The sequence below is a fragment of the Convolutriloba macropyga genome, chromosome 5 (genome assembly GCF_964194025.1).
Source record: "Convolutriloba macropyga chromosome 5, txConMacr16.3, whole genome shotgun sequence".
In the NCBI taxonomy this organism is placed as follows: Eukaryota; Metazoa; Xenacoelomorpha; order Acoela; family Convolutidae; genus Convolutriloba; species Convolutriloba macropyga.
The window spans coordinates 20,831,860-20,858,769 of record NC_134472.1 but is presented as its reverse complement, the minus strand read 5'-3'; the positions used below and the strand labels follow the sequence as shown (position 1 = coordinate 20,858,769).

The 26,910-nt window shown below is 35.3% G+C and overlaps 1 protein-coding gene across 3 annotated transcripts in view; it reads right to left on the bottom strand.

Annotated features, from left to right (window-relative positions):
• LOC142339214 (tripeptidyl-peptidase 2-like) overlaps positions 1 to 24,571 on the bottom strand; it is a 62,900-nt gene extending 38,329 nt beyond the window's left edge. For 2 of the 3 annotated variants that reach the window (XM_075389062.1, XM_075389063.1), the window contains exons 1-7: positions 24,284 to 24,571; positions 15,696 to 15,870; positions 12,358 to 12,810; positions 11,705 to 11,939; positions 4,886 to 4,988; positions 3,058 to 4,425; positions 2,295 to 2,688 (exon numbers count right to left, since the gene is read on the bottom strand). In XM_075389062.1, the coding sequence (XP_075245177.1) occupies positions 2,295 to 2,688; positions 3,058 to 4,425; positions 4,886 to 4,988; positions 11,705 to 11,939; positions 12,358 to 12,810; positions 15,696 to 15,870; positions 24,284 to 24,460 (2,905 nt within the window). In that variant the 5' untranslated portion in view covers positions 24,461 to 24,571. Of the gene's footprint in view, positions 1 to 2,294; positions 2,689 to 3,057; positions 4,426 to 4,885; positions 4,989 to 11,704; positions 11,948 to 12,357; positions 12,811 to 15,695; positions 15,871 to 24,283 lie in introns of those variants that run through there. The other variant, XM_075389064.1, reaches the window with a different exon arrangement.
• Positions 24,572 to 26,910: the final 2,339 nt, after the last annotated feature.

Sequence of the window (26,910 nt, the reverse complement as noted above, 5' to 3'; positions counted from 1 at the left end):
TCAAAATAAAAGCCGGCAGATTGCCGGAATAGATGCGAAATAGAATTGCGTGCCGTAAAATACAGATTGAAGGACACAGAAATCAGTTCAAAAAGATATCTCTGCCGCCTAGAAAACTTACAAATTAAAGTAAAAGGGGATGTATCATTGAGAACATCTTTGGGAACATAAACCGACTAACCTCGGAAAAACTGCTCTCGAAAGACAGGCGGCGCAATTTAATTCATGGGCTGTAGCCTCGATAAATTTTTCTCTATGGGTGCGAAAACATCAGCCGACGGTAGGATTCGCACCCCGAACTCCTGCGTCCTCAACCGAGGTATTAACCATTGGGATATCAGGGCCTTGACATCCACTCTCTAACAATCGGTTTTGTTTGAACAACAATTTTTATTTCAGAGTGAGAGCAATTGAAACTTGTCAAAAATTAAGAAGTGCGTGAAAAAGTCACTTGAGAAGTCAAATATTATTTTAAAAAAGCCCAAAACCGTCAAGCAAAAAAAATTGCATAAAAAGACACCCATGTTCACATCAATTCCCCATTCGAGAGCAATTAACAATGGAGAGGTTACAATCCGGCGTACTAAACAGAACTATTAACCTCTCAGCTATCAGGCCCTCATGATCCCTTATCTTAAATCGATTCTGTTTTAGCAACAGACATAATTTCTGAGTCAAGCAATTTAGCTCAAGTAAGAATCAAGAGTCAAGTGTAAACAAAAATTAAAAGAGAATTGAAACTGAAAGAATGTTCTAGAACAAAACGGTCAAGCATCATTTGTGCATGAAAAAAGACGTTTACAAAAAATGCTTCAAAACCTCGTTCGCGAGCATTTAAATATAACATAACCGACTAAACGTCGGAAGAACTGCTTTTGAACGACTATAGGGAGCTCTAATCAATAGCAGCCTGTTTCAGTCAGGAGCGGAGCCTAAATTGGACTAAGAAGTTCAATAATCAATAGTGGGCTTCAAATAACCACATTAGATGTAAACATATACAACAATTAAGATTTAAAGTGAAAATGGCACCAGTTTCGGCGCATTTTTCATTTGACTTTAGTATTAAATTGCCGTTAATTGAGTTCAGCCGCTTGAAATTGTGATTGAGAGAGAATTAAAGATCACGCGAAACGCAAAAAGTCAAGGGCGTAAAAGTCACTCGAAAAGCCAAAACGGTCAAGCGAAAATTTTGCATAAAAAAGACACACACGTTTACAATAATTGCTTCTCTACGAGAGCAATTAATAACTCTCTGTAAATACTTAAAAAAGACATGAAAAATTTTGGAGCCACAAAAAAACGCAGAGATCAAATGAAACAATAGATCTACAATGCAAAACATAAACCGACTAATGTCGGACGAATTGTTCTCGAACGACTGGCGGGTGGAAAAACAGTTGACCACACCCAAACCAGAAGCACAGCCCACTCGTCTATCAGGCCCTTATTGTTTCTATGCTTCAACCAACTTTAAATTAGCAACAAGCTTCACTTCGGAGTGAGAGCAATAGAGATCACTCAAAAATGAAGAATGGAAGCGTGAAAAAATCACTTGAGAAGTCAAAGAACGTTCTAGACGAAAACCGCAAAATATTCACGCAAAAAATTTGCATAAAAAAGACACACACGTTTACAATAATTACTTCTCTACGAGAGCAATTAATGACTCTGTGCAAACACTTAAATAAAGGCATAAAAAATTTTGGAGCGGAGCCACAAAAAACCACAGATCAAATGAAACAATAGATCTACAATGCAAAACAAAAACCGACTAATGGCGGACAAATTGTTCTCGAACGAAAGACGGTTGGAAAAACAGTTGGCCACACCCAAACCAGAAGCACTGCCCACTCGTCTATCAGACCCTTATTGTTTCTATGCTGCAACCGATTTTATATTAGCAACAAGCTTTACTTCGGAGTGAGAGCAATAGAGATCACTCAAAAATGAAGAACGAAAGCGTGAAAAAGTCACGAGAAGTTAAAGAATGTTCTAGAAGAAAAGCGCAAAAACGGTCAAGCAAAAAATTTGCAATAAAAAATACCAGCATGTTTACAATAATTGCTATGAACTTCGTTCAAAGGCAATTAAAAAAATCATGAGCAGATAAAAGGGTTTCATACCTTTTTTAGCAAAAAGTTAATTTGAAAATCTTAGGAGATGCAATTGAAAGTAACTTTACATCACCTTAAAAGCTAAGACAAGTACACCGGGCATCTGGAAAGAGGGTTACAAAATAAACCCTCCGTGAAAAAACAGTCTCTCAGACAGAACCTAAATTTTGTTCAAACCTTTGTTCAACGAGCACGCATATTTATCAGCTGCGAAGTCCCCATAACCCATTACTTGTTTGTTGCTGTCGTACATGACCCAAAACTGACTGTCAAACGGACTTTCGTAAAGCATTGAACTGAAGAGAAGACACTCGGGAAACACTTCTTTCTCCTTCACATTATGTGAATAATTATATGTCAACTCCAAGCCATACATAACTTCTGTTATCTTTGCAGCAGAACTATCGCAAGATGCGACCATGCTCAGCTCCCCGCTTTCCAGATCTGATTCCAGCGAGTTGCAATCTCTCGGAGAATCTAATGGCACTATTTTGAAGTCGCTTGGTCGGAGGGGCGTCACAAGGTGATTCACGACACCACTGGGATCAACATTACAACGGGCAAGTGAATTCTGAAACAATCAAATCGGGCCAGTTGAAAGCAACTTGAAAGCAAAAATGTGAAATCATCAATAATAACATGACGGAACTCGTCGTTAGATAAATTGAAATTTGTTCATCTAAAATTAACATTCATTTCACCCAAACAGGCAAACTTCTCGGATCCTTGAGCAATTTATCAATTTTTATAAGCAGCTAAATTGTGGGATAACATAATATTTTCTTGTATTTTCAACATCAAACTTTCTAATTTAGTAATCAACCATTAGCACCGTTCTCGCACTGATTTTCACCGAAACAAACTTTTCCACACCTCCTAAGTGAACGAAAAAATTGAGATTCATTATTATAGCGACAAACTCTGAGAGCCTTCTACAAACCTTCAGATCAATTCTAAGAGGCAAGGCAAAATGATGCATCGCAAAGCTCTCACAACTCGGTGTGACTCCATGAAAGGACACGTCCATTCTGACAAAACTGTTTGCTGACCACGTGTTCACCCCCGCCAGGCACACTTCCATAACTAAGGACGGTTCGCATTTGTAACTCACTGTACTTGTCGCCTCACTCTCTAGTAAGACCTGTTTGTGATGAGACAAGTCCGAATGCATTGTCGCTTCTTTAATTTGTACACAATCCAGTGATAACATAGTCGAATTCTCTGAAGATAACGACGTCAGTTTAATCGTCACAAAACTTGACCCCTCAGGAGGGCGAAAGAACCTTCGAGTTAAGGCACCAGGCGATAATTGGATTGAGTCGAAGGAAAATTCAGTTTCAAACGAAGTTTCGTTTAAAGCTTTGATAACAGTTACGGGAAATCTGAACAATGGGCCGTAGTCAAAATTTTTCTCATCATAGACGCAAATTTCGGCGTAATGCGCGCCCGGTTTTAGTTGTGACGTTTCAACAGTTACGAAAAATCCTCGAGAGCTGTTTGTCATATAAAGACAAGAGGGCACTGATAGCCAGGGTTCGGACGCCTGCAACGCTAACGCGATTGAAAAGTCAACTTTGAGTTCAGGTTTAACTTTAGGAGCAAACTTAGTTTCAAGACTTACATAATGTCTTGATGAAGACTTGTCAAAATCAGATTTTTTGTGCAGAAATATTCCAGCCATTTGTCCTTTTTTGGTTGTACCCTTGAAGTAAATTTGTGCTAAACTGTCAATTTTAGGCGTGAATTCTTTCAAATGATTAAAACTTTTCAAGCTCTGAACAACTCCGGCACCAGATGAGAAGAAGCAATGATTTGGCATCTTCAAAGCTGTGTTCTTCATACTTCGTTCAATTGAATAGGGTGTGTAGTTCAACCCTAATTGCTTCAGACCCGATAGAACCAGTGCCATAGTTCCAGCAGCATTTGGTGAAGCCATACTGGTTCCATTCATCAATTCTTCACCTTTAAGAAGCTCTTGTGGCACACTAGTAATTGCAGCACCTGGAGCGCACACGGAAACTCCCAACCCCCCGTTCATACAAGGACCCCGTGATGACCAGTAATAATGTTGCGAGGGACAGCTGGGGTTGTCCAAGGCATACTGCGCTTTCCGCATCGCTGGCGATAGGTAAGCTGTTATGCTGAATCCACCGTTAATGAAATTAGCAGGAGCTCCGCCGGTACATAAGCCCGGACCTCTGTTGCCGTGACTGGTGAAGAAACAGAGGTTGAACTGGTGAATCGATCGCTCGATCGCTTCCATAATTCGACCAGGCGGTTTCTGAATAGCCGCTGGCTCCCCAAAGCTGTGAGTACGCTATGCTTGAAAACCACAAATTACAAAAGCCTAACGCTTAGCGGTAAATATATCAGGTTATAAGAAAAGAGCACGGCTTCTGCTTTATTGCATCCTCATTTTCTCTCATCAAGCTCCACCTTTATCTTCGCACAAACAATAGCGCTTTGAAGTATTTAAGTATTCTCTGTAATTCCTCTCCCTTCCCGTAAACTTTTCAAAATCAGAATGGCTGAAATAACTAACGCGCGTTTCTCCACCGATAAATTGAGGGAATAAAAACGAGTTTATGCTTTAAAAAAACTCATCAAAAAAATTGCTAGCCGCCCTAAATACTCTTTCCATTTTATTGCTGCGTTGTTTATCTTGCGCAAAAACGTACAAAAACATGCTTTACAGCGCGCAATTTTGCAGAGATACTGATTGAAAAAATGTTAAAATCATTAAAGTCAAACTGTTGTCAAGCATAGCTATAGTTGGCAATGTCGATTTTGTTCTTGTTACAATATTCCATCGCACGAATCATAGCACTTCCCGTTTCCATGGCATTTAATCGTGAATCTCCAATCTTGATACTGAAACACAATATTTGTCAACCGCGTAATACCATCGACCGCCAATTACAACCACCAACTATTGATGCTTAAAATCTGAATGGGAGATTTAATTCTTGCAAAAGTCAAAAACAAACGAAGACTACTCAGAGAGACAAAAAACTGGTAAGATGGGAAATGGCGCATAAAACAAGACTAAAATCATTTTAAAAATTCTCTCCCAAGAGCAGTTAAACAAGATTATCAGTTCGTTTTGCACATTGTTTCGAAATCTTAAAAACATTTCCACTTGTTAACATTAATTGGGGCAAGAAGTTTCAGTATCAGAAGTAAAAGAGACAGGAGTAAAATCACGTCAAAATCACAGACAGTTCGAACAATTCGAAAAACAGTTGTCAATTAGTTCTTTCAACCTCAAAGGCAATCGAACAAATGCAATCAAATGAACACAAAACATATCTAATTGTCTCTTCTTTAGAATTGCCCGTTTCGCCAATCCATTCACCAGGTGTGCTTTTAAAAGCTCAAGAGCCATACTAAGATCTAACAAGGAGGCTCGGTAATCTGTTTGCATTTTATGTTCCTTCCCCATTTATCCACATCCCTGGCTCATCATATCGTAAAATGAACTAAAAATACAAAACTATGGGATTAGAACTTTAGTTAGCTATTGATATGGAAAATAAATGTTGACGAGCACAGATAAAAACAGACAGTATTACCAGTCAAGTTTATCTCACTTTTTATTTCAAATAATCGCTTCATCCACACAGTCGGCATTCATAGCGCTCATATTCCCTTCGATCGAATGCAATTGGATTCTACAGGTTCATAGACTTTTTTTACAACTCGATGAGTTATGGTGACATGAGTCATGGCCATGGCCCGCGAGGCATGGCCAAATGATTATATTGCTAATTTAATAATCCTTATTTTATAGGGATTAAAATCGGGGTGAAACGATAGTGGGGTTAAAAGATAGAGGGGTTAAATGATACAGGGGTGAATAAATCGGGGTTAAATGATAGGGGGTTAAATAATTAGGGGTGAAAAAGCGGGACACCGTCGCATGTGCAATGAAGCGTTTACGTCAATCGAAAGAACAAAACTAAAATATAGCAACACAAGTCCTGAATTGCAACCCAACAATTGAACGAACCAACAAGAAGACCATCATACACATCAGAATAGCCGTTGATTTTCAGCAAAGCGTAAACAAAGATGAAGAAGTGAGTAGCAATCCGTTATAGTTTTTATTCTACATGACATCAGACACTTTGCGCCAGCTTTAGAGAAAATCTAGGGGAGACAAAGTTGACGCAGGATAAAATAGCATCTTGGAAATATCGAACTTCACTCATTTGCAAAAAAATGCGTCTAACTCATTACAGAAAAACATTTTTTTTTTAAATAAAAGACAAGCAAAACTAAAGGACCACTCGACATAACTAAGACCAAATGCTGGCAGAAATTGCAACTTAAATGTATCAAAACAGAATGAACGCCAGGTTCAAAACCTTAGGAACAAATGGGACGAGATGGCTCGTGCGAGTGTGTGTAGCACGGTATGTTCCAACATACCTCTCAAGGTTGCACAAAAACTATTGATTTCTGTCAGAGAAACCGCTGGGAGTATTCGAAAGCAATTTTTAAGCATTGAAAAAAATTACTTGCACAGTTTGAACAAAAAAAATTTCGCCTTTTTTCGGCAGACAAAAACGAAAACTCTCCAGCACATTCTGGATAAATTTAGTACAAATTGAATAACACAGACACAGACAAACCTCACACACACAACACAACACACACACACACACACACATACAAAGAGAAACCCCAACAAAAAACTTAAGCAATTTCTTTTTGGCAACTGATCATCTTTGTTTTTTTTACCGATACTTGTAACTTTGGCACTAATGATAAATTTTTCAAAAGTTTTTCAAAAAATTTTTTCATTCCTGATGTTTCATGAGCATAATGAAATAATTAACCTTTAAATCTCGCAGAGGTGAGATTTGAAATTGGAATTTCGGTTTTAGACCTGTAAAGCCGCAATTTGTAACAAAAATAATTTTCCTAATTTTTTATTAATTCTGACAGATTTTGAGCTATGCATCTATTTGCGTCTACTATTTAAGTGATTTAACTCTCTCATACTTCGCTTCTTTGCTTTTTCTAAAAAACTAAGTACGGACCTTTTCCAACTTAAACGGTACTTGTAAAATTGGCACAAAACTTTGATATAAAATTTAAAATTTTTCCGCAAAAATTGTGTCAATTTTGATGTTTCATGAGCATATGAAACAACCCATTTTTAAATCTGGCAGATGTGAGATTTGATAAACATAAAATTTAATTTTGGTCGTAGACATATATAAAGCAGCAATTTGTAACATAATAATTTTTTTTTATTTCTGATGGTTTTTGCACTATGCCTTTATTTGTGTCTGAAATTGAAGTCATTCTTCTCTCTGTCACTATCTTACACAGATACACACAAAATGGTTTTCCACCGGCCATGCAAGTTTTCTTTGTTCTCTCTGGAAAACTAGGTCTGAACTTCTGGAGGCAATTGTATCGGTAGTTGTAAAATTGACTAAGTTTGAATTGAAATTTTTCAAAAAATTTTGTAAATTTTGGTGTTTCAGCAGCATAATGGACTTAATCTTAATTTAAAATCTCCCAAATGCGTAACAAGCTAGACTTAGAAAACATAATTTTGGATTTGAAAACATTTAACAGCAATTTGTGGCAAATATTAAACAATTTTTTCTAGAATTAAGATTTCTGACAGTTCGGCTTCTACTTGGATCTAATGTAAAGCAATGTTTAAGGCTGTCTTTAAATGCTCTTATCAGTTGGCATTGAGGAACATTGTTTGCCAGTTCATCTTAAGTTTCGGCCTTTTCACTCTTCGGAGTACTTTTCACTCATAAATAGAGAATTTTAATAACTTTTGTGAACTGAAAAAAAATTACGTCCTTCATAAACACTCTTTATATTTTGTATATGAAGACTTCCACAAACATAGCTGGCAGAATGCCGGAAAATAGCCACCGTTGACGTCCTTGACTTACATGGATTGAAACAGAAAAAGAAGAAAAGATAGAATTGACAGAATTTTTTACAAATTCCAAAATATATTCCAATTCGGTGGGCAATTTCAGCTAGATCCTATATCTATACTTAATTCAGCTTTTAAACCTAAAGATCTTAAGCTTAATGCTAATATTAGCTAATATTAGCTCTAATGAACTTTGATAACCTGATGCACTGTGACTTAATGACCGGGCTTCATCGGTTTATCCCGTTTCTTTTGACTTTTCTCTTTTGACATTGACCGTATTCTCTGCATTGAGCAATTCAACGCGGGAAAGCACTTAAAATCCAATCAGTTTAAACAGTGAGTAAGGTAAGTCACAAGTCAGACCTGAAAATCGAGACTTATCTAAAACGAAAAACGTGATCAAAAGGTAAAGCGAATTTAAAAAAAGGAGAGCGCCTAAATAATAGCCGCTGAGAGGCTGACGACGGCTGTTAATGAACAAGATTTTGAATTGAACAAGAATTTTACAGAAAGGTCGAAAAACTGGAGAAGATAGATTCGAAGAGCGATTTCAAAATAGAGAACTGGAAAAATTTTCTAATTTTCAGAAATACGAATACAGCCGGAAATTTGCCGGAAAACAGTCGCCGTTGACCCACTCGACACACATTGGGATTGAAATGAAAAAATACTTGGAGATAGAAACTGAATTTCCCTATATTTTTTTGTATGCAAATTCCGCATATTTGGTTAGATTAAAAAATTACACTTAATTCAGCTTCTAAACTGAAAGCTATTAAGCATAATACTAAAGTCAGCTAGCAATCTCTTTAATGAATTTTGATAAGCTAATGATCTATGACTTAATGAGCGGGCTTTACATGCTTCTCCTGTTTCTTTTGATCTTTTAATTTTGCTCTTTTGACTTTGACCGTATTCATAAGTCAGAAGTCAAACGTGAAAATCGTGAATTCTGTAAAACGAAAAACGTGATCAAAAGGTAAAGCGAACTGAAAAAAAGGAGAGCGCCTAAATAATAGTCGTTGAGAGGCTGACTGCGGCTATTAAACATTTGTATTAAGATTTTCAGCCAGCCCATCCATAAACTCTCAGCTTTTCTGTTTTGCATAATACTGGAGGAGGTTAGTTCAAACGATCTGCTGACAAGATAAGTAGTGCGCATAAAAAAGATATGAAAAGATTTCCAACCTTAGTTGTCAAAAGTTATTTTGGTTGATTGAATTTTCATTCCATGAAAACGGTTTTGTTATGTCTCCGTGGCTTGAAAATACTGAAAGGTTTGTTCTAATGAAATAAGAAGTAATGTTGGCAAAAACAACTCAAGATATTAGAAAAAAAATCAAATTTCTGCTTTTAATTTTACATTTCCAAGTTTATTTTTTGCTAGTTTGGGAGCCCTTAACTGCCTGAGGTCTTCTATTTTCCAAAAAAATCCATTCCACGAAGAGCAGCAGCGGTTCTTACCTTAATTTTCAACCAGCAGAAAACAGTGAGACGGAAAAAAAACAGCGAGATCTAAAAAAATACTTTTGCTCTGATATCTTTTCCAAATGGTTACGAACATTATTTTTTGTTTTGCGACAGTAAAATTTACTGGTTGCAAAAATAGTTGACCACACCGTGATTTGAACATTGGACCTTCCCATCCCTCTGCAGAGGTACTGCCCACTCGGCTATCAGTCCCATTTTGTTGCTATGCTGCGGTCGATTTTATTTTAGCAAAAACTTTATTTCGGAGTGAGAGCAATAGAGACCACTCAAAAAAGAACGAAAAGGTGAAAAAGTTACTTGAGAAGTAAAAGAATGTTCTAGAAGAAAAGCGCAAAAACAGTCGAGCAAAAAACTTGCATGAAAAAGACCAACACCTTTACAATAATTGCTACGAACTTCGTTCGAGAGCATTTAAAATGTACAAAACAAACGAAACTTCAGAAATTAGTTACAGTCACGTTGTTGAAAGCGTTAGATAAAAATTTGAACCCTTAGGAAGCATAAATTACGTCTTATTAGAGAACCAGGGGCACCAATCATTGATCGGACGACGCACGGTTAGATCATGCAGCCAATCAGTTCTAGCAAAAAATGGAGAATCAAAATAATCTTAGGATCATTTTAAAGCAGTTCTTGATAAGAAAAAAATTTCCAAAATATGTTTCTTTAGCGACAATTCATCTCAAATGCGGCAAATATACGTCAAAATTAAAACAATATGACAACTTTAGGGATGTAAAAGACATTAAAGCAACCAATCAAAATTGAGAAAAATAGGTATTAATTGTAAAGCTAAGTCTGGAAAAAAATTGACCAAAAATACCTAAAAAATGACAAAAGTGAACAAAGTTAGAGCGGCAAGTGTCAAAGACCACAGAACTTTAAACCTTGATAAAAGGAACTAGGTAAAATTAGAACACAATTAAGATTTTTGAAAAAGTCCAGGGGGGGGGGGAAGAAAACAAGTAAACTTGTAAAAATTTTCTCTCAAAACAGGAAATGTGGTTGAACACTGTTCTCACTCCACATTAATCGTTAATTAGCGTGTCATCTATTGGGAAGGTAGTCACTGATTGCAAATTGAACAGAATTTGAAAATAGATGAAACGCGTTCACTCTGCAGTCTTGATTGGTTTGCAGTTGCATCTCTTGAATAATATTCAAGGAAAGGTTAACAGAAATTGCTTTCCGCATTTTTGTTTTGGTTCCCAATTGAACAATATTGTTAATGTTAAGTTGACAAATGGAAGAGGACAACATCATTTAAGGGAAGCTACAAAATGTTACTCTGAAATGAAGCTTATAAAAATCACCTATTCAAAACCATTTATATAGGATTAGGATTAAGATCAAAGATTAGGATATACAAAATTGAAAAATGCCCCAAATTACTTAAAATTGATAAAGCGCGGTTAAATCATGTAACCAATTAGTGCTAGCAAAAAATGGAGAATCAAAATAATCTTAGGATCATTTCAAAGCACAGATCTCATTTAAAAAATTCCAAAATCTGTTTGTTTAGCGACAACTCATCTCAAATTTGGCAAAAAAATATGTCAAAATTAAACACATATGACAACTATAGGCATGTAGAAGACAAAAAGGCAACCACTCAAGAATGAGAAAAATAGGTATTAATTGTAAAGCCAAGTTTGGAAAAAGTTGGTGAAAAACACCTAAAATATGGCAAAAGTGAACAGAGTCAGCGTGACAGGTGTCAAAGTGCAGAAAACTTTAAACCCTGATAACAGCTCAAAACTTAAAAAAATCCGAAAAAACTCCAAAAACCTACTCACAGATTTCTTCGATAAATATATCGGTCAGCCAAAATTGACTGAAAAAACACAATTGAGAATTTAATGCCTCCTCCACTTTGTGAGTCGGTACAATAAAAGGAATTTACAGACATCTATGAAATCCAACATAGCCAGCAGTAGAAAAAGATTCACAATTAACAGATTTTCACGCGACTGCAAAACTTACAAAGGATCTTTATCTGATTGTATCTGATTGCTAGTTTAGGACCAATTTTAATCCATTTGAGTTTAATTTTTACAAAAAAAAACAGAAGTTTTCTTTCTTTCTTTGCTCAATTTTTAGCGTAGAGCAAGTAAATGAAATCATTGAAATATATTTTTATGCCCCATTATGCCATAATCAATATTCAAATATCAAATACCTCACAATTTGTGCCCCGGGTGCAACTCCGTTGAGGTCAAGGTTATCCGATCTGTACGCAGCTGCAATTCCAGCCACATGTGTCCCGTGTGGACTGCTAGTGGCATTAATAACAGTTGTCTCTCCCTTGAACCCATACACATTTACAGTGAAGTTACAGAGACACTCTTGCGATATTCTGCCCACATCTGCTTCTTCCTTGTATGGTCTGAGAACTTTGCACGTCTCAAGATCACCTGGAATACTAAACAATTAAACGTTAACCTCTACGTTACATGCCCTCTGTATCATTGGAATGCGCGCTATCCAAATCACTCAAAAAAGATTAATGTCATGCGTGAAAAAATCAATAAGTCGGCGTGAGAAAAATCACTAAGTGAAATCGAGAGAAAGTTCTGGAAAACGGTCAAGCAAAAATTTTGCATTAAAACGCCACACATTTACAATAAATTCTTCAAACTTCGTTCGAGAGCAATTAGCAAGAAATTATTACCACCCTCTACTGTGGGAGATAGCGAAACAGTTCCCTACACGATTTTAAACAATCCACGTCAAAATTGATAATATCAAGATTTTGATAAACTTTAATTTCTTCATTACTTTATTTCTGTTACAAGTGACTATAAGGAACATATAAGCATCTAAACAATTTACCTGAAAAGCTGGTATCCACACAAACACGCCATCCGGATCTCTTCGACTCCAGAATATCATCGTTATCGTCAATTTGTTCTCCAGTGCCGTCATTCCATGTAATAACATCAACAACTGAACCCTGATCTGGAATTTTTTTCTCCAAACCGTCGAGTAACTTCAGCTGGGATGTCAAATCTTCTTTCTCCATTTTCAAGTCTTGTTCATTCTTTTTACTCTCGGCTTTGGAATTGGTCTCTGATGTTCGACTGTCATCACCCGCAGAGCTACTTGAATCCTTGACATCTTGACTTGTAGATTTTCCTAGTTTTTCCAGGTTTTCCAGTTCTAGGAGACGCCTCCTGATTGATGCTAAGGTGAAGTCATTTGGTCCGTCCCAGAATATCTTCTTTCGCTTTTCAATCACTCGTCGTTTAGTATTATTGTAGTAGAGGTCAAATATGTTCTTGGCACCTAAAAGCAAAGAAGTAATCAAATATCCATTTCATTAAATGTACAAAAATAAAATCGAGACTCCCTGATCTATTTGAGTAAAACTTGGTCGCGAATATGCGACCAAGGAGTCTAAATCTAAGAAATATCCCCTTGCACTAATGTTTTATTGTCGTAAGCCTGTAAGGACCCAAAAACGCTCGTTTGATGACAATTGATGACCATCTATGTATCAATTATAGAAAATGGCCAGCAGATTGCCGGAGAATAGCCGCCGTTGACACGCTTGATACACATCAGGATTGAAACATAAAAAGAAAAAAAAGTAGAGATGAATTGATCGAATTTTTTTCCGTTCTTTTTCAGTGTGAATAAGTGTTCTAATTTGGCGTGCAAATCCATTGGAATCTAAAACTATACTTAATTCAGCTTCTAAACAAAGCTATTAACCTTTATACATACTTAATAGTAATGTCAGCTATCAATGTCTCTAACGGACTTTGATAACCTAATGCACTATGACCTAACGAACGGCCTTTTGTTGGTTTGTCAGTTCAATGCATGAAAGAATTTAAAATCAATTCAGTAGAAACAGTGAGTGAAGTAAGTCAGAAGTCAAACGTGAAAATCGTGGCTTATGTAAAACGAAAAACGTTATCAAAAGGTAAAGCGAATTAAAAAAACATAGCAGGACAAGTCCTGACGTACAATTGAAAGAACTTTCGGATCTATTCTGTTTCGCCCCCCCCCCCAGTGCTTTTCATGACCCCCAGTTACAAATTTTATGTTGTTATATAGCACGTTACTATGTAAGAAATAGCACGTCCGCCTGGGGGTCATAAAAAATTTATGCTCACTAAGCTGGGGGGGGGGGGGGGCAGAACAGAATAGATCCGAATTTTCATTGATTAAAAAAACTAGAACTAGAACGGACTATGAGTGAATTGGGAAGACCGTTTCGAAAATATCAGATAAAATTTAAAAAAAAAACAGAATATCAATGTCAAAATGCAGCATGTGAACAAAAACCATTAGCGAGAAAGAGAAATTCGGTTCAAACAAAAAACTAGGTCTAGAATGAACTATGAATGGATTGGAAAAACCATTTAGAAAAAAATCCTATCCAAAAAATTGCGAAAAACAGTAAAAAATTGAAGTGAAATAGCCGCATGTAAACAAAAAACCACTAGCGAGAAAGCGAATTTTTGATCATACATCGCTTTCTCACTCTACTTTAAAACCACTCGCTTTTTCGCTTCACTTCCTGTTTCGGCGTGACCAAAATCGCAACTCCAATTTGACTCCAAAAATCATGAAAATGTGTGAACAGATCTTAAAAAAGACAGCACCCCAATACAATTCAAATTCTTTGAATTGTAAAGTAGAGCGCCTAAATAATAGCTGTTGAGAAGCTGACGGCGACTATTAAAAACGATTTATGATTGATAGCGATTGCCGACATTGATTGATGATAACCACAATCATCGAGTAGATTACAGTACAAGACAGTCCAAACGAAGGCAATGTTGGCTTTTTATCATGCGACAAAATACACCACAAACTTCTTAATTCAATTAAATAATAGTGACCTAAGCAAAAGAGCTCACTGTAGGTGCACTCCATTGGCATTTAAGTACAGCTATTATCTTAACTTTTTCGAGGCAGTAGAAGTTCCTGTTTAAGTGAGTCAATTCACATGTAAAAATAATCACGCAAATGACCCAAAAACTGACGAAAACAGAGTGAGAAGTGGCGTCACACAATTTTAGTCGCCAAGAAGCGAAAGCCATTGAAAAATCAGAAATGGTCGCAAAAACCATCAATACAGACGACGTACACGACGTAAACGAAAGTATACGTTCAAATTGCAAAATCTTTCGAAGAGCAATTTTACCGCCATTTAGATACCCCTATTATGATACGCTCAAAAATCGATAAATTTTGAAAAACTTAGGTATTGAAAAAATGACAAGAGTACTCACGGAGAAAGTCCAGATAGACGTTTACCAGTTTTCTGTAGGCAGCAAAGAGTTGAGTTCCACGTGAAATCTGCCTACCTTGATCATGCCTACCATCACTACGTATTTGCATTGTGGACTTAAGAGCATCATGATCAAGTAGAAATAGAGCGACATTTTTTGTTAACGGGCAGCTTCTAAAGCATTTTTCCGTTTTATGGTTGGATTCCGATATTGGTTTGATTCCCATTAATTTTAGGCCTGTTTTATAGTGATTTAAAGGTTTCTGGTAACAAAAATAAATTTTGCGCTATTTTGGAGGTTTTTCAGCTGTTTTGCTTATCTTTATTCGAGCTTTACCAATTTTCCGTCTATTATTTTGTTTTTACTGCCATGGTGGATTTGAAAATTCGCTTTTTACTTCAGCAGTTTTTAGGTGCCAGGTGATTACAGTTCTGTGGGTATAGATTTTTTTATTGAGAATTATGACAAAAAATCTCTTTTTAACTATTTTTTCTTTTTGCAGTTTTTAGTTTATCTATATTCTTAGACAAATTTCTTAGCCTATTGTGACTTGCCTATAGTTTTGCGAGCATTTTAATACCCTTATTGATATGATTTTTTTCTTTGGAATTATGTGCCCCCGTATTATAAAAAAAGTTCATTAATTTTTTCTAGTATTCTTTTTGTCAAAGTAGATTTTATGAATTATTTTCTGAATTGACTTCAAATAATTCTCATGAGTGTTTATAGTAGGTACTTTTTGAATGGGTAGTTTTTTGACAGAGACTGCTCTTGCATTCATTTCTGAAATTCTTTCTGAAATTTCTTGTAGTTCGTTTCGATTAAGTTTTTTGTTAATGAGGGTATTAAAAAAGCTACGATGAGATCAAAAATGGTCTCGCTATCGCTTCGCGGCTATTAAAAAAGATAGTTCCCAAACTTTACCTATATTGAATTCGTTAGTTGGATTATTCCAACTGGGGGGTATTTTCAATTTTCGCCCTGTCAGACCAGTAATGAACCCCTCAGAATCCGGGGTGACTTTGGTCGATGTATCCACATCTCCACTGCCCGTTGTGTCAATACAGTCTAGAATTTTGCGCCTGCCATCTGGTGTAGTCTGGAATAACAATTTTCGCTATGCTCACTGAATGAAATTGCCGCGGCAGACCATCCATTTAAACCCTTGAGAAAAGCATTAAACTGTATAACCGCCCAAAAAATTTAAACTGATCACCAATCAGCGTCATTACAAAAAAAACAAGGATGCTCGGTATTGTGCGTTTGCACATAAAGTTCCGACCCCGGGTTGTCAGATTGGTCATCCTGTTTATGATGTCATTCAAGTTACTGTTCGAGATAACTATTTATTGATGTTTGAAAAGACGAAGCAAAACAGTCGAATATAAAGAAAGTCGAAATTTATATTTCGGCTACAGTGTGGACTGATTCCCCTTCAAGGGAAGAAATTTGAAGCAACACAGATGAAAATTAAAGAGAAGTTGTGATTTTTACTGAAACAGTGGATCATCTAATGAGAAAGTCCATAAAGAACAACAAAGCTAAAAAAGACTTAATTATTTATCTAAAGTCGCTATGTGTAAATTGGAGTATTTTTTCCTACCTCGGGGGTTCCTAATGCTCTGGCTTGTGCCTAAGTGTTGGGTACGAAGCCGGAAAGGAGGTAAAATAAGATTTATGCTCCAAATTATTTAGAGAGCCAAATGCAATTCTTGGGTTGTTCCCATCCCATATATATAGATAATTCTTATTAATATTACAAAGTCATATATGGTGTTATGGAATCCTAACAGTCCTATCATATCATAATGAAAGAGGTTTTACTACACGTAACAAAAAATAAAATTTTAGCAGAAACACGAAAAACACCTTTAATTTTTCCGTCCGAAATCAAAAATATCCAAAACTTTGAAGTCATACTTTGTCAAATATGTTACTTTTACGTATATATAATGCAACAAGGAGGCTGGGTAATGTGCGTACTCACATAAAGTTCCCACCACGCTCATCCACATTTTTGGCATAAATGTCTACCAAATGAGGAACAGATAGAAAACCCCAAAAATTCAAGCATTTTTCAAAAAATGTGTATGAACACAGATCACCCAAGGATCGAACAGAGCAAACCCCCAAAAATTCAAGTCTTTTTTAAATTGGTGTATGAACAAAAATATCGCCTCCACCGCAAATACTTCAGTAGAGTAAAAAATGCCACATTTGATGAGATCTGCCATTATTAAGAAAGCGAGGCAACACGAACAAAATCAAACAACAACAACAAACAATAATTACATCCAAAAATTTACGTCCATTTTTTCAAAAAAATTGATGATAAAGTTAAGATAGGATCAGATAAAACTAAATCTGAGCAAAATAACTTACAACTTGCACTTCACTAGAAAAGTTATGGGACCAGTCCATGAGGATCGGTTACAATTAGACAAAAAAGAAAAGCAGCAAAGTTTAAAAAAATCTCGCTTACATTTTTAAAACAATTAATTTCAAAGTAAGGAAAACCTTTAGTTATCAACTGAATACATCCAAACGTTTCATTATCACCGATGCCTATATAGTACGGCATTAGGACCTATATTTATTCAATTTTTCCTGTGGTTACAAAAAGAACAAAAAAACATCAAACAAAGAATCAAAGGAAACTTGTGAGAGAAGGCAGTCGAAGCCGTAAAGCCATTTTCTCTACCAGCCATTTATGAGACTGGGTGAAAAGTTGACAAAAACAAAAAACTGGTAAAATTAAGAAATACTTCTGTTTTTAGAAAAACTATTTTCAAAGTCATGAAAGCCTTCAGCTACAACAAGAAATAATTAGGTCGGTTCAATTATCCGTCCGAAGGAAGCCATTGAGATCTGTAATTATTCAGAATATGTCTTAAGTTTACAAAATGAACGTCAAATACAGACATGAATGAAAAATTCATCAATTTTTTTTTGCGCAAAACCAATGTCTAAGCCAGTACTGTCAAAACGAATACATTTAAAAAATTTTAATTTTGTATACTTGCGCCCTCTCCCGACTCCAATAATATCATATGTGACCTGTAATTAACGAGACCAGGTAACAAATACAAACAAAAGGAAAAAATGCTAAGTTTTTTTTAAACAATAATTTTCAGTCATGCAAGCCATCAGCTATCTTTTCAAATCAGAATATAGGCTCATGTAAATCTCATAAAAAGCCATTGAGACCTGTCGTTCTCCATAAAATTTCATTTGACCAAAAGACTAAGTAAAAACGGCAGTTAAAACAAAAGTAGAAAAAAACTCAATTAATTCTTCGAGAAAGTGGTATCCAAGCCGTTAAAACCATAATCTGTACCTTTACAGATTTTGATTTGTTCAATTGTGCCTCATCTTGAACACCGGTAATGTTTTATGACAACCGTCGATAATTTCACAATGTAAAAAAAAACGAGATAAAGACGTGAAAAAAGGGCAAAGTCAAAAAATTTTGTGAAATCTGGTAGTATCAGCGCCAGAAACTCATAAGTTAACGCGTAAAACCGCAATAAAACTAAATTTGAAACCAGCAGAAAGAAGACGCTTTCTTTTTTTCTGATAAGCTACAAGTTGACCAAATTAAGAGAAAAATAGTGGTAAAGATCAAAAAGCCTTGTTTATTTAAAAAACAAATAACTTTGAATGTCAGAACGACCACAAGCTTTCGAGTAAATAACTAGATTCATTAATTTGGAACTGTTTAGGAAGCCAATTGGACCAATTCCCAGTGAGCTTTGATTTGAATTGCTATGTTCTTTCACTAACAAAAAAAATCGATTTTTTTAAAAAAAAAAGACCGACTGATTACAATCCGTATTATTTTTGGATTGTAACAGTCCAAAAAATGACCGACACTAGACTTGCTTTTGCTGTTTGTCCACTAAGAATTAATTATTTCGAATGTTATAGATATCGATAAAGTGTTAGTAAAAAAATCAAAAGCAAAGGCTGCGTTTTTGATAAACATCGAGATAAGTTAGCAAAAAACGGCCAAACGTTAATTCCTGAGCACTAATGGAAGTGAAGAAATGACTAGCCCCTTTGGAGTTTACAAAAATTGAATTAAAAGTTTTTGGGTGTGTACTTCCGGCAAATATCAAGGCGGACCAAAGAAGCTTATTTCGTGCAATTTTTGATGAAACAGGCTGAATATTTACCCAAAATTAAAGCCAAAAAAATAAATCAAAACAGTCAACAATACTTTTTTATTTTTAAAAATCAAATCAACCACAATATTTTTTAACAATTTTAACATATTTTAACTAAATTTGCCAAATTTTGGATAAAACTTCCGAAAATGTGCATAAAAATAACGCAAATCAATATCATTTACAAAAATTTAAATCTCGACAAACCGAGCTAGAAAACGAAATTCAAAAAAATAATTTCAATTCCACATCCTACACTGGATGGGCTTTTTAATAACACTACTCATAACTCTATACGATGAACATATCGATCGGCCAAAGTTGTCTGAACAAAAAAAAACAGTTGAGTATATAGTCCCCCCCCCCCCCCCTCAAGGGTGGTCGGAACAAAAAACCAAGAGTTCACAGTTTCAGCAAGAGATCACATTGTCATAACAGCAAGAGAGAACTGATCTCCAACATGATTTTTTTTTCAATATGAGGAGAGCTTTAAGTGATATTATATTGACCGTGTCAGTTATAAAGGCAGTTGCTATCTGACGTTAGTGAGAGGAAGAAGTCATCCAGAAAATTTGAATTTTCCGCTTTGCTGTGTGAACAGAATAAGCAAAAAAAGAGCGTCGGACGACCAAACAAACAACATAGCCGGAAGAATTCCGGAAGCTTCACATGACGGACCTCCCAAAAAACCGTACTTGCAGCCGAAACATCAATCTTTTGTCTGATAGCAATTATCGATTACCAGAATAAATTAATAGATTTGGTAAAAATTTAGACCCTTCTCATAAAGCGAAAAAAATCAATATTGAAGTTATTGAAGCAAACAGCTAGCGAACAGAAAACACTTACGATTTCATTGAGACATCATCCAAGAACACACTGACGAAAATCACACAGGCAAACTTTTGAAACAGAAAACTCACCTAAAAATATTGAATCCGCGGAACTTTGTTTTATTAGAAATACATCTGGTAACGTTGAAAAAAGTCACAATTTTTTTAATGAACCGAAAGCTTATTTTAAGCTCAAAAAGCAGAAGGAGCTAATAATACTTGAGAAATAACACTTCACAAGATTTCAGAACTCTACAACAAACAGACACAATGAGAAAGCACAAAACATAGCATTCTTGGAAACTGACTGAAATATAACAAAAGAAAACTGAAGTTTTGACGTCAGCTTCTCAAAAAAAAAACGAGTACTGCTCTCTTCTAACTTGGTTAAAAGTATTCAAACTAATGCAAAATAGTATTTTCACTGTCAGGAAACTCCAGACAGTGAAAATACCAAACTTTAAAATTGTTTATGATCAAAACCTAACGCCATAAAATTTCACAGAAAGTAAATAACAGCCAATTCAGTGACACCAATGTCAAAAATATTATATTAGTAATTCCAAACAATCCTCAGAGCGGCATTATGAACTATGAATTACAATATGAACTACAATATGAACCATCAATAATAAAGTGAAATGCCCGATAGAACGAGAAAGGACTTATTCTATGAAACCAAAATAAATTTTTGACATTTTGCAATAAAAACAAAAAAAAAACAAAAAAATTTTTAGACAAAGCGCCGATATCAAATTATTAAGTGTACAATTTTAAAAACAACACCTCAAACCGAAAACAGAGGAAAGTAAGGCATGAATTGTCACAGTTACACAGGTATGTTGCCATATATACTCATTAAAAAAATGCTCGCTCAAAACCCAAACATAGCCCGCAGATTGCCGTTAACTCGATTGACCACATTGGGATCGAAACAAAAAAAAGAGATTGAAATTGACAAAAAAATTCCTAAGTTACAGAAAGTGTTCTAATTCAGTAGCTGGGGTAGTGGATAGATTGGGGGTATGGTGTAGGGGGTAGGTAGGTAGGTGGCGCGGGTGTCTTCAGCTTGGATAGAGAAGAGAAAATGGATTTATCGGAAAAACTTCTCAAACTGATCTCTGGACATATCATATTATCAGCAGTTCCTAATAACAATACTAGAACCTAAGCTATATTACAGTCAGAAATTCAAAAACAAGTCAAATATCTAGAACAAAAGTCATGTAGGTGGGAGAGGGTGAGTGGTTTGAATAGGGAGCAGAGACTGGACTGGGTGGGGTTCTAGATCAGGCAATGTTATCGCGTCAAACTTTAAATGACTTCAAACTTGATTATTTCAAACAATTTCTAAACAAAGCCGGCACATTGCCGCAAAACAGCCGCCGTTGAAGTACTTAGATGCACATCGGGATTGAAGCAGAAAAAGAAGAGATAAACAGACCACAATTTTTTCAATTTTTTAGTGTAAAAAAGTGTTCAATCAAATTTGGCGTGCAGTTTTAGTTGGATTCAAAAACTATACCTAAGTCAGCTTCTAAACTGATAACTAATAAGCTTAATACCAATGTCAGATAGTAAAACCTAATGAACTTTGATAACCTAAATCTCAATGACTTTATGACCGGGCTTTATCGGTTTATCCAGTCTCTTTTGATACTGATATTTTGCCTTTGACAGTAATAACCACAAATTGCGCAATTGAATGCGTGAAAAATTTTAAAATCCATTCAGTTGAAACAGTGAGTGAAGTAAATCAGAAGTCAAACGTGAAAATCGTGACTTATGTAAACCGAAGTTGGGAAATAGAAGTCAATGTTGAAAAAGAGGACGTCAAAGTTCAAGTCATGAACAAATTTTATTCAGCTATAAACATAGCCATTCGAATATCAGAAATGACTAGACGAGTCGTACAATATAATCTCTAAGCTACACTCATTCGACACACATTGGGATTGAAATGAAAAAATAATTAGAGATAGATATTGACTTTCCCTAAGTCTCAAAATTTTTTTATTTGGTGTGCAATTTCCGCATATTTGGTTAGATTCAAAAATTACACTTAATTCAGCTTCTAAACTGAAAGCTATTAAGCATAATCTTAATTTCAGCTAGCAATCGCTTTAATAACTTTGATAAGCTAATGCACTATGACTTAATGAGCGGGCTTTACATGTTTCTCCTGTTTTTTTATCTTTTAATTTTGCTCTTTTGACTTTGACCGTATTCATAAGTCAGAAGTCAAACGTGAAAATCGTGACTTATGTAAAACGAAAAATGTGATCCAAAGGGAACGCGAACTAAAAAAGGAGAGCGCCTAAATAATGGCCGTTGAGAGGCTGACGGCGGCTATTAAAAAACAACGAATTTATTGAAAAGGCCAAAAATTTGAAAAAAATATGAAATATGAGTTATTTCGCACTCGATTAAGCTATCAAAAAATTTATAATAAACATCAAATGATTATTTAATGATCCAGCTTAGTAAAACAAATTGAGCCGAAGGGACAGAAAAAGGCCCAAAACGGTTATCTTTATATGCCACTCTCTTAAAAGCGGGAACAAAAAACTTCAGTCGCTCAAAAATTAGTTCAAACGGCAAATTTTTGTTTGCTAGCAGATCAAAACACAGTCTGGACAAAGAGAACTTCCGTTTAAAAAACCAGAAGAAAACCAATATCCCAGCTCACACCTACGAAAAATGATGTGGTGGAAATAGTATTTCTTACCTGCACCAAACAGAGCAACTTGGTTTAACAACAGAACAGGCATATTTCCACAAAAAAGCCGCAATAGCTTCGTAGATATACAATCTCAAAAAGATAGTAAAAGACGAAAAAAAATTCATAAAAAGCTGACATGTTATACTTTGATTAGGAATACGTTTAACTTGATGCTGCTTCTACCAGCTGCCCTCAAACACCATTTAATTAGAGTGAAACACACTTACTTGAACTTATCTTTGAATTAAAGAAGAGAAAAGTCAATTTCAAATTGAGGAAGTCATTTTTGTGAGTGGGCAAGTCAAGTGTGACCAAAAATTTAATCAGGTAAATGAACAAAAAATATTGCTCCACTAACAGCGAAAAACAACGTCACGCACGCAATTCAGTTGAAATTGCATGAGCGAAAAAACAAAAGCAGATTTGAAGTGGTTGTGACATCATATGGTCCTAACAAAAATCTTGACGACGAATTTAAAAAACATAGCAGGTCAACTCCCGAAATACAACCCAAAGAATTGATTTAGTTTTGACCTGACAAAAACCAAGCCGTGTTAGATGTCCAATGAGAACAATTAGTTAGAAATCATTGAGATTAAGCAATTTTACCACAAGAACAAAAAAAACAAGCACGACTAAAAAATCAGATCTAATTTTTAAAGACATGGTAAAAATTAAAAAACGACTTCTAAGAACTCATGAAGCTAATTAGATTCCCTTATTTCGCATTGTCAACCAATGAAACCTGTCATTAATGAGGTTAAGTCATAAGGAAGCAATCAGTTCACTAAATACTTGCAAAACTCAAAAATTCAACAGTTTTTTATAAACGGTCAGCGTATGTCAGAGAAAGCAATAGCGGAATTGAAAAGATTTTAAACGAAAAGAAAAGCTTTTTAGAAACCAATTAAAACCGTCAATAATGAGACAAAAATGTAACAAAATAAAGTTAACAACAAAAACCAACAACAATAATCTATAATACTTCTTGAAAACAATTGATGACAAAGTCATAGAAGGCATCAGCTTTGAACAGAAACAATTAAATCGACTAATATAACTCCTATGAGCAACTCCTTTGAGGCCTGTTATAAATGTGAATAAACGATTAGACAACAAAACTAATAGTAAAACGAAGTAAAACAAAGTTAACTCATAATTTATGAGAAAAAGTAGTGTCAAAGTCATGAAAACTAATAAGCTATCAACTCGGACCATTAACTAAGTTCTTTCGCTCCTCGTTATCAACCAATGAGACTTGTCATTGATGATATAATTGATAGGACAACAGAAATTATTTTTGAAAGAGGGCAAACAAAAAATGTTCAGGTCAAAAATTTCAGCTGCCCCTTGATGAATTCTAGCAATTTCAACTAGGCGCAATTAGAACACATACGCATCATACTAAAAGCACTCAAGGAAAATAAACTCTGAAAACAATTCAAATTGACACACGTGAAAAAAACCGAAAATTTGTTCAAACACCAATATCAGACTCCACTTTAAAGGTAGCTGAAAAATCACGCCTTACTTTAGCACTTCAGTGTGGCTACAATCACTCTAATTTGAATTCTCACTGACGTGCAAAGCTGAAAAAAGCATGAACAGATCTTAAAAAAAGATCGCACACCAATACAATCCAAATCTCTTGGATTGTAAAAAACCAAGAGAATGCCAATAATAGCCCCAGCTATTTTAAAAGCTTTGTGATGAACTTGTAAGCTATAGCCCGAAGGTTATAAATGCAGTCGCATTTATAATATACCACATAAAACTACATATGATTCTTACCTGTAATCCTTTTGCTAATGGATCAACACCAGTGTCAATGACAGCTATCACAACTCCCCTCCCATCAAAGTCTGGGTGAGCTCTGAGAAAGGCGGCCGCCTCAGTCTCCGTCTTGGGAACCAGGTCAACAGCTGGGAAGCTAAATTGGGACGCTAAATCACTTCCTGTCACACTCATGGTTTCCAAAGTACTTCCCCGTTGAGCGTTTAGTGGAGGATGAATTTTCAATGAAGTTTAAAATGCTTTAAAATCAAGTCATACCTGAAATATTGATGCACAGATTAGTTATCTATTAAACAAAATTTTTTGTAGCCACGTTTTCAACATACACATGCTTTAGCAAATATGCACAGATATTCTCGTTGAACCACATATGACCTCAAAATTCGCTTCAATATAAAAATTAGTAGCAGGCCCGCAAAAGCATCACCAGAAAATCATCTAAAAGAATAGAAGGTTAAAAAATCGGTTTTTTGCACCACCTGGGGCTGGAACCTATGCCCCTCGTTCAAAAGCAATAGGTATTACGTTTCGTCACCGATGTGTTTAGTTTGAGTATATTACACTACGTGCCAACAATTTTTTGTTCAACCACGTTTTCTACTTTACCATTTGCATATTTAAGGAGCGCTAAGACATGTACAGATAACGATATTCTACATGTTGGCATAGTGTAACTCATGTTCTACGTTAGGCTGCATGTATAAGGAGCGTTTATAACATGCGATGAAACGGAGCTTAAACATACAAAAGAGAAAAGGGAGAAGAAAGAAACGAAAGACAAAAGACAGGAAAGAAAGAAAATGAACGCAGAAAAAAAGAACAGGAAAGAGATAAACAAAAGAGAGAAAAGGAGAGAAAATAGAAAAAAAACAGAACAGAAGAGAAAAGACAGACAGATGAAAAACAAAAAAGAAATAATGAAAGTGGTAAAAGAGAAAAACAAACGAAAAAAACCAAGACAGAAAAGAAAAAGAGAACAGAAAGAGTAAAGAAAAAGAGAAAAGAAATCGAGAAACGAAAGACAGAAATGAAAGAAAAGGAAAAAAGAGAAAAAACAAAAGAGAAAATAGAGAAAAAGCAAGAGAAAAGGAGAGAAGACAGACAAAGAAATGCAGAAAATGAACAAAAAAGGGGGAAATAGAAAAACAAAAGAGAGAAAAGACACAGCGAGAAGCAAAGAAGAGAAAAGCAAAGAAGAGAAGAAAGAGAGAAAAGAGAAAAAAGGAGAGAAAAGAGACAGGAAAAAAAGAAAAGAAACGATACAGAAAAAAGAGAAAGAAACGAAAGAAAGAAGATAGAAAAAAGGAAGGCAGAAGAAAAAGAAGAGAAAAGAAAGAGAGAAAAGAAAGAACAGAAAAAAGAAAAGCAGAAAAGAAGAATGGGACACAAAGAAGAAAGAAAGAGAGAGACAAGAGAGACGAAAACGACAGAGAGAAAAGAGAAAAGCAAGACAGAAAACCGAGGCATAAAAGAAAGGCAGAAAAGAAAGAAACGCAAGAGAAAGGAAAAACAGAAAGAAAAGAGAAAACAAAAAATCTAAATAAAAAACGAAAAAGAGGATCGAAAGAGAGAAGAATGCGAAGGAAAGGCAAAAAAAGAATGAAAGAGAAAGAGAAAAGAATGAAAACATGAGAAAAAGAAACAAAAAAGAGAAAGCCAGAAAAAATAATAGAAAAAACAGAAAAGAAACGAGAGAAAAGTAAGGAAGAGAAAAGAGCAGAAAAGAGAGAGGGAAAAAAGAGAAGACAGAAACAAACGACACAAAGAGAAAAGCAAAGTAAGAGAAAAGCAAGCGAGAGAAGAAAGACAGAAAAGAAAGAGAAAAGCAAGAGATAAAAAGAAGGAAAGAAAAGAGAAAAGAAAGCAAAAGGAAGGAGAAAAAACAAGAGAAAAGGAAAGAAATAAGACAGAAAAGAAAAGGCAGACAAATGAAAAAGAAAATACAACACGGAGGAATGAAAGAGAAAATCAGTTAAGAAAAGAAAAGCAGGAGAGAAAGGAAAGAAAGAAAAGAAAAAGAAAGGCAGAAAAGGAGATAAAGAAAAGAAGGAAACAATAGAAAAAAGAACAAAAAAAGAAAAAGAAAAGAAGGACGGAAACAAAGGACAGAAAAGAAAGTCGAAAAGCAAGACAGAAAAGAAAGAGAGAAAACGAAGAAGAAGGACTGACAAGGAGAAAAGCAAGAGGTTAAGAAAAAACAAAGGAAAGAGAAAATAACAAAAAAGAGTAAGCCAGAAAAAATAAAAGAAAAAAGGGAAAAGAAACGAGAGAGAAAAGCAAGGAAGAGAAAAGAGCAGAAAAGAGAAAGGGAAAAAAGAGAAGACAGAAACAAAAGACACAAAGAGAAAAGCAAAGTAAGAGAAAAGCAAGTGAGAGAAGAAAGACAGAAAAGAAAGAGAAAAGCAAAAGATAAAAAGAAGGAAAGAAAAGAGGAAAGAGAAAGGAAGGAGAAAAAACAAGAGAGAAAAGGAAAGAACTAAGACAGAAAATAAAAGGCAGACAAATGAAAAAGAAAATACAACACGGAGAAATGAAAGAGAAAATCAGTTAAGAAAAGAAAAGCAGGAGAGAAGGGAAAGAAAAGAAAAGGAAAGGCAGAAAAGGAGATAGAGAAAAGAAGGAAA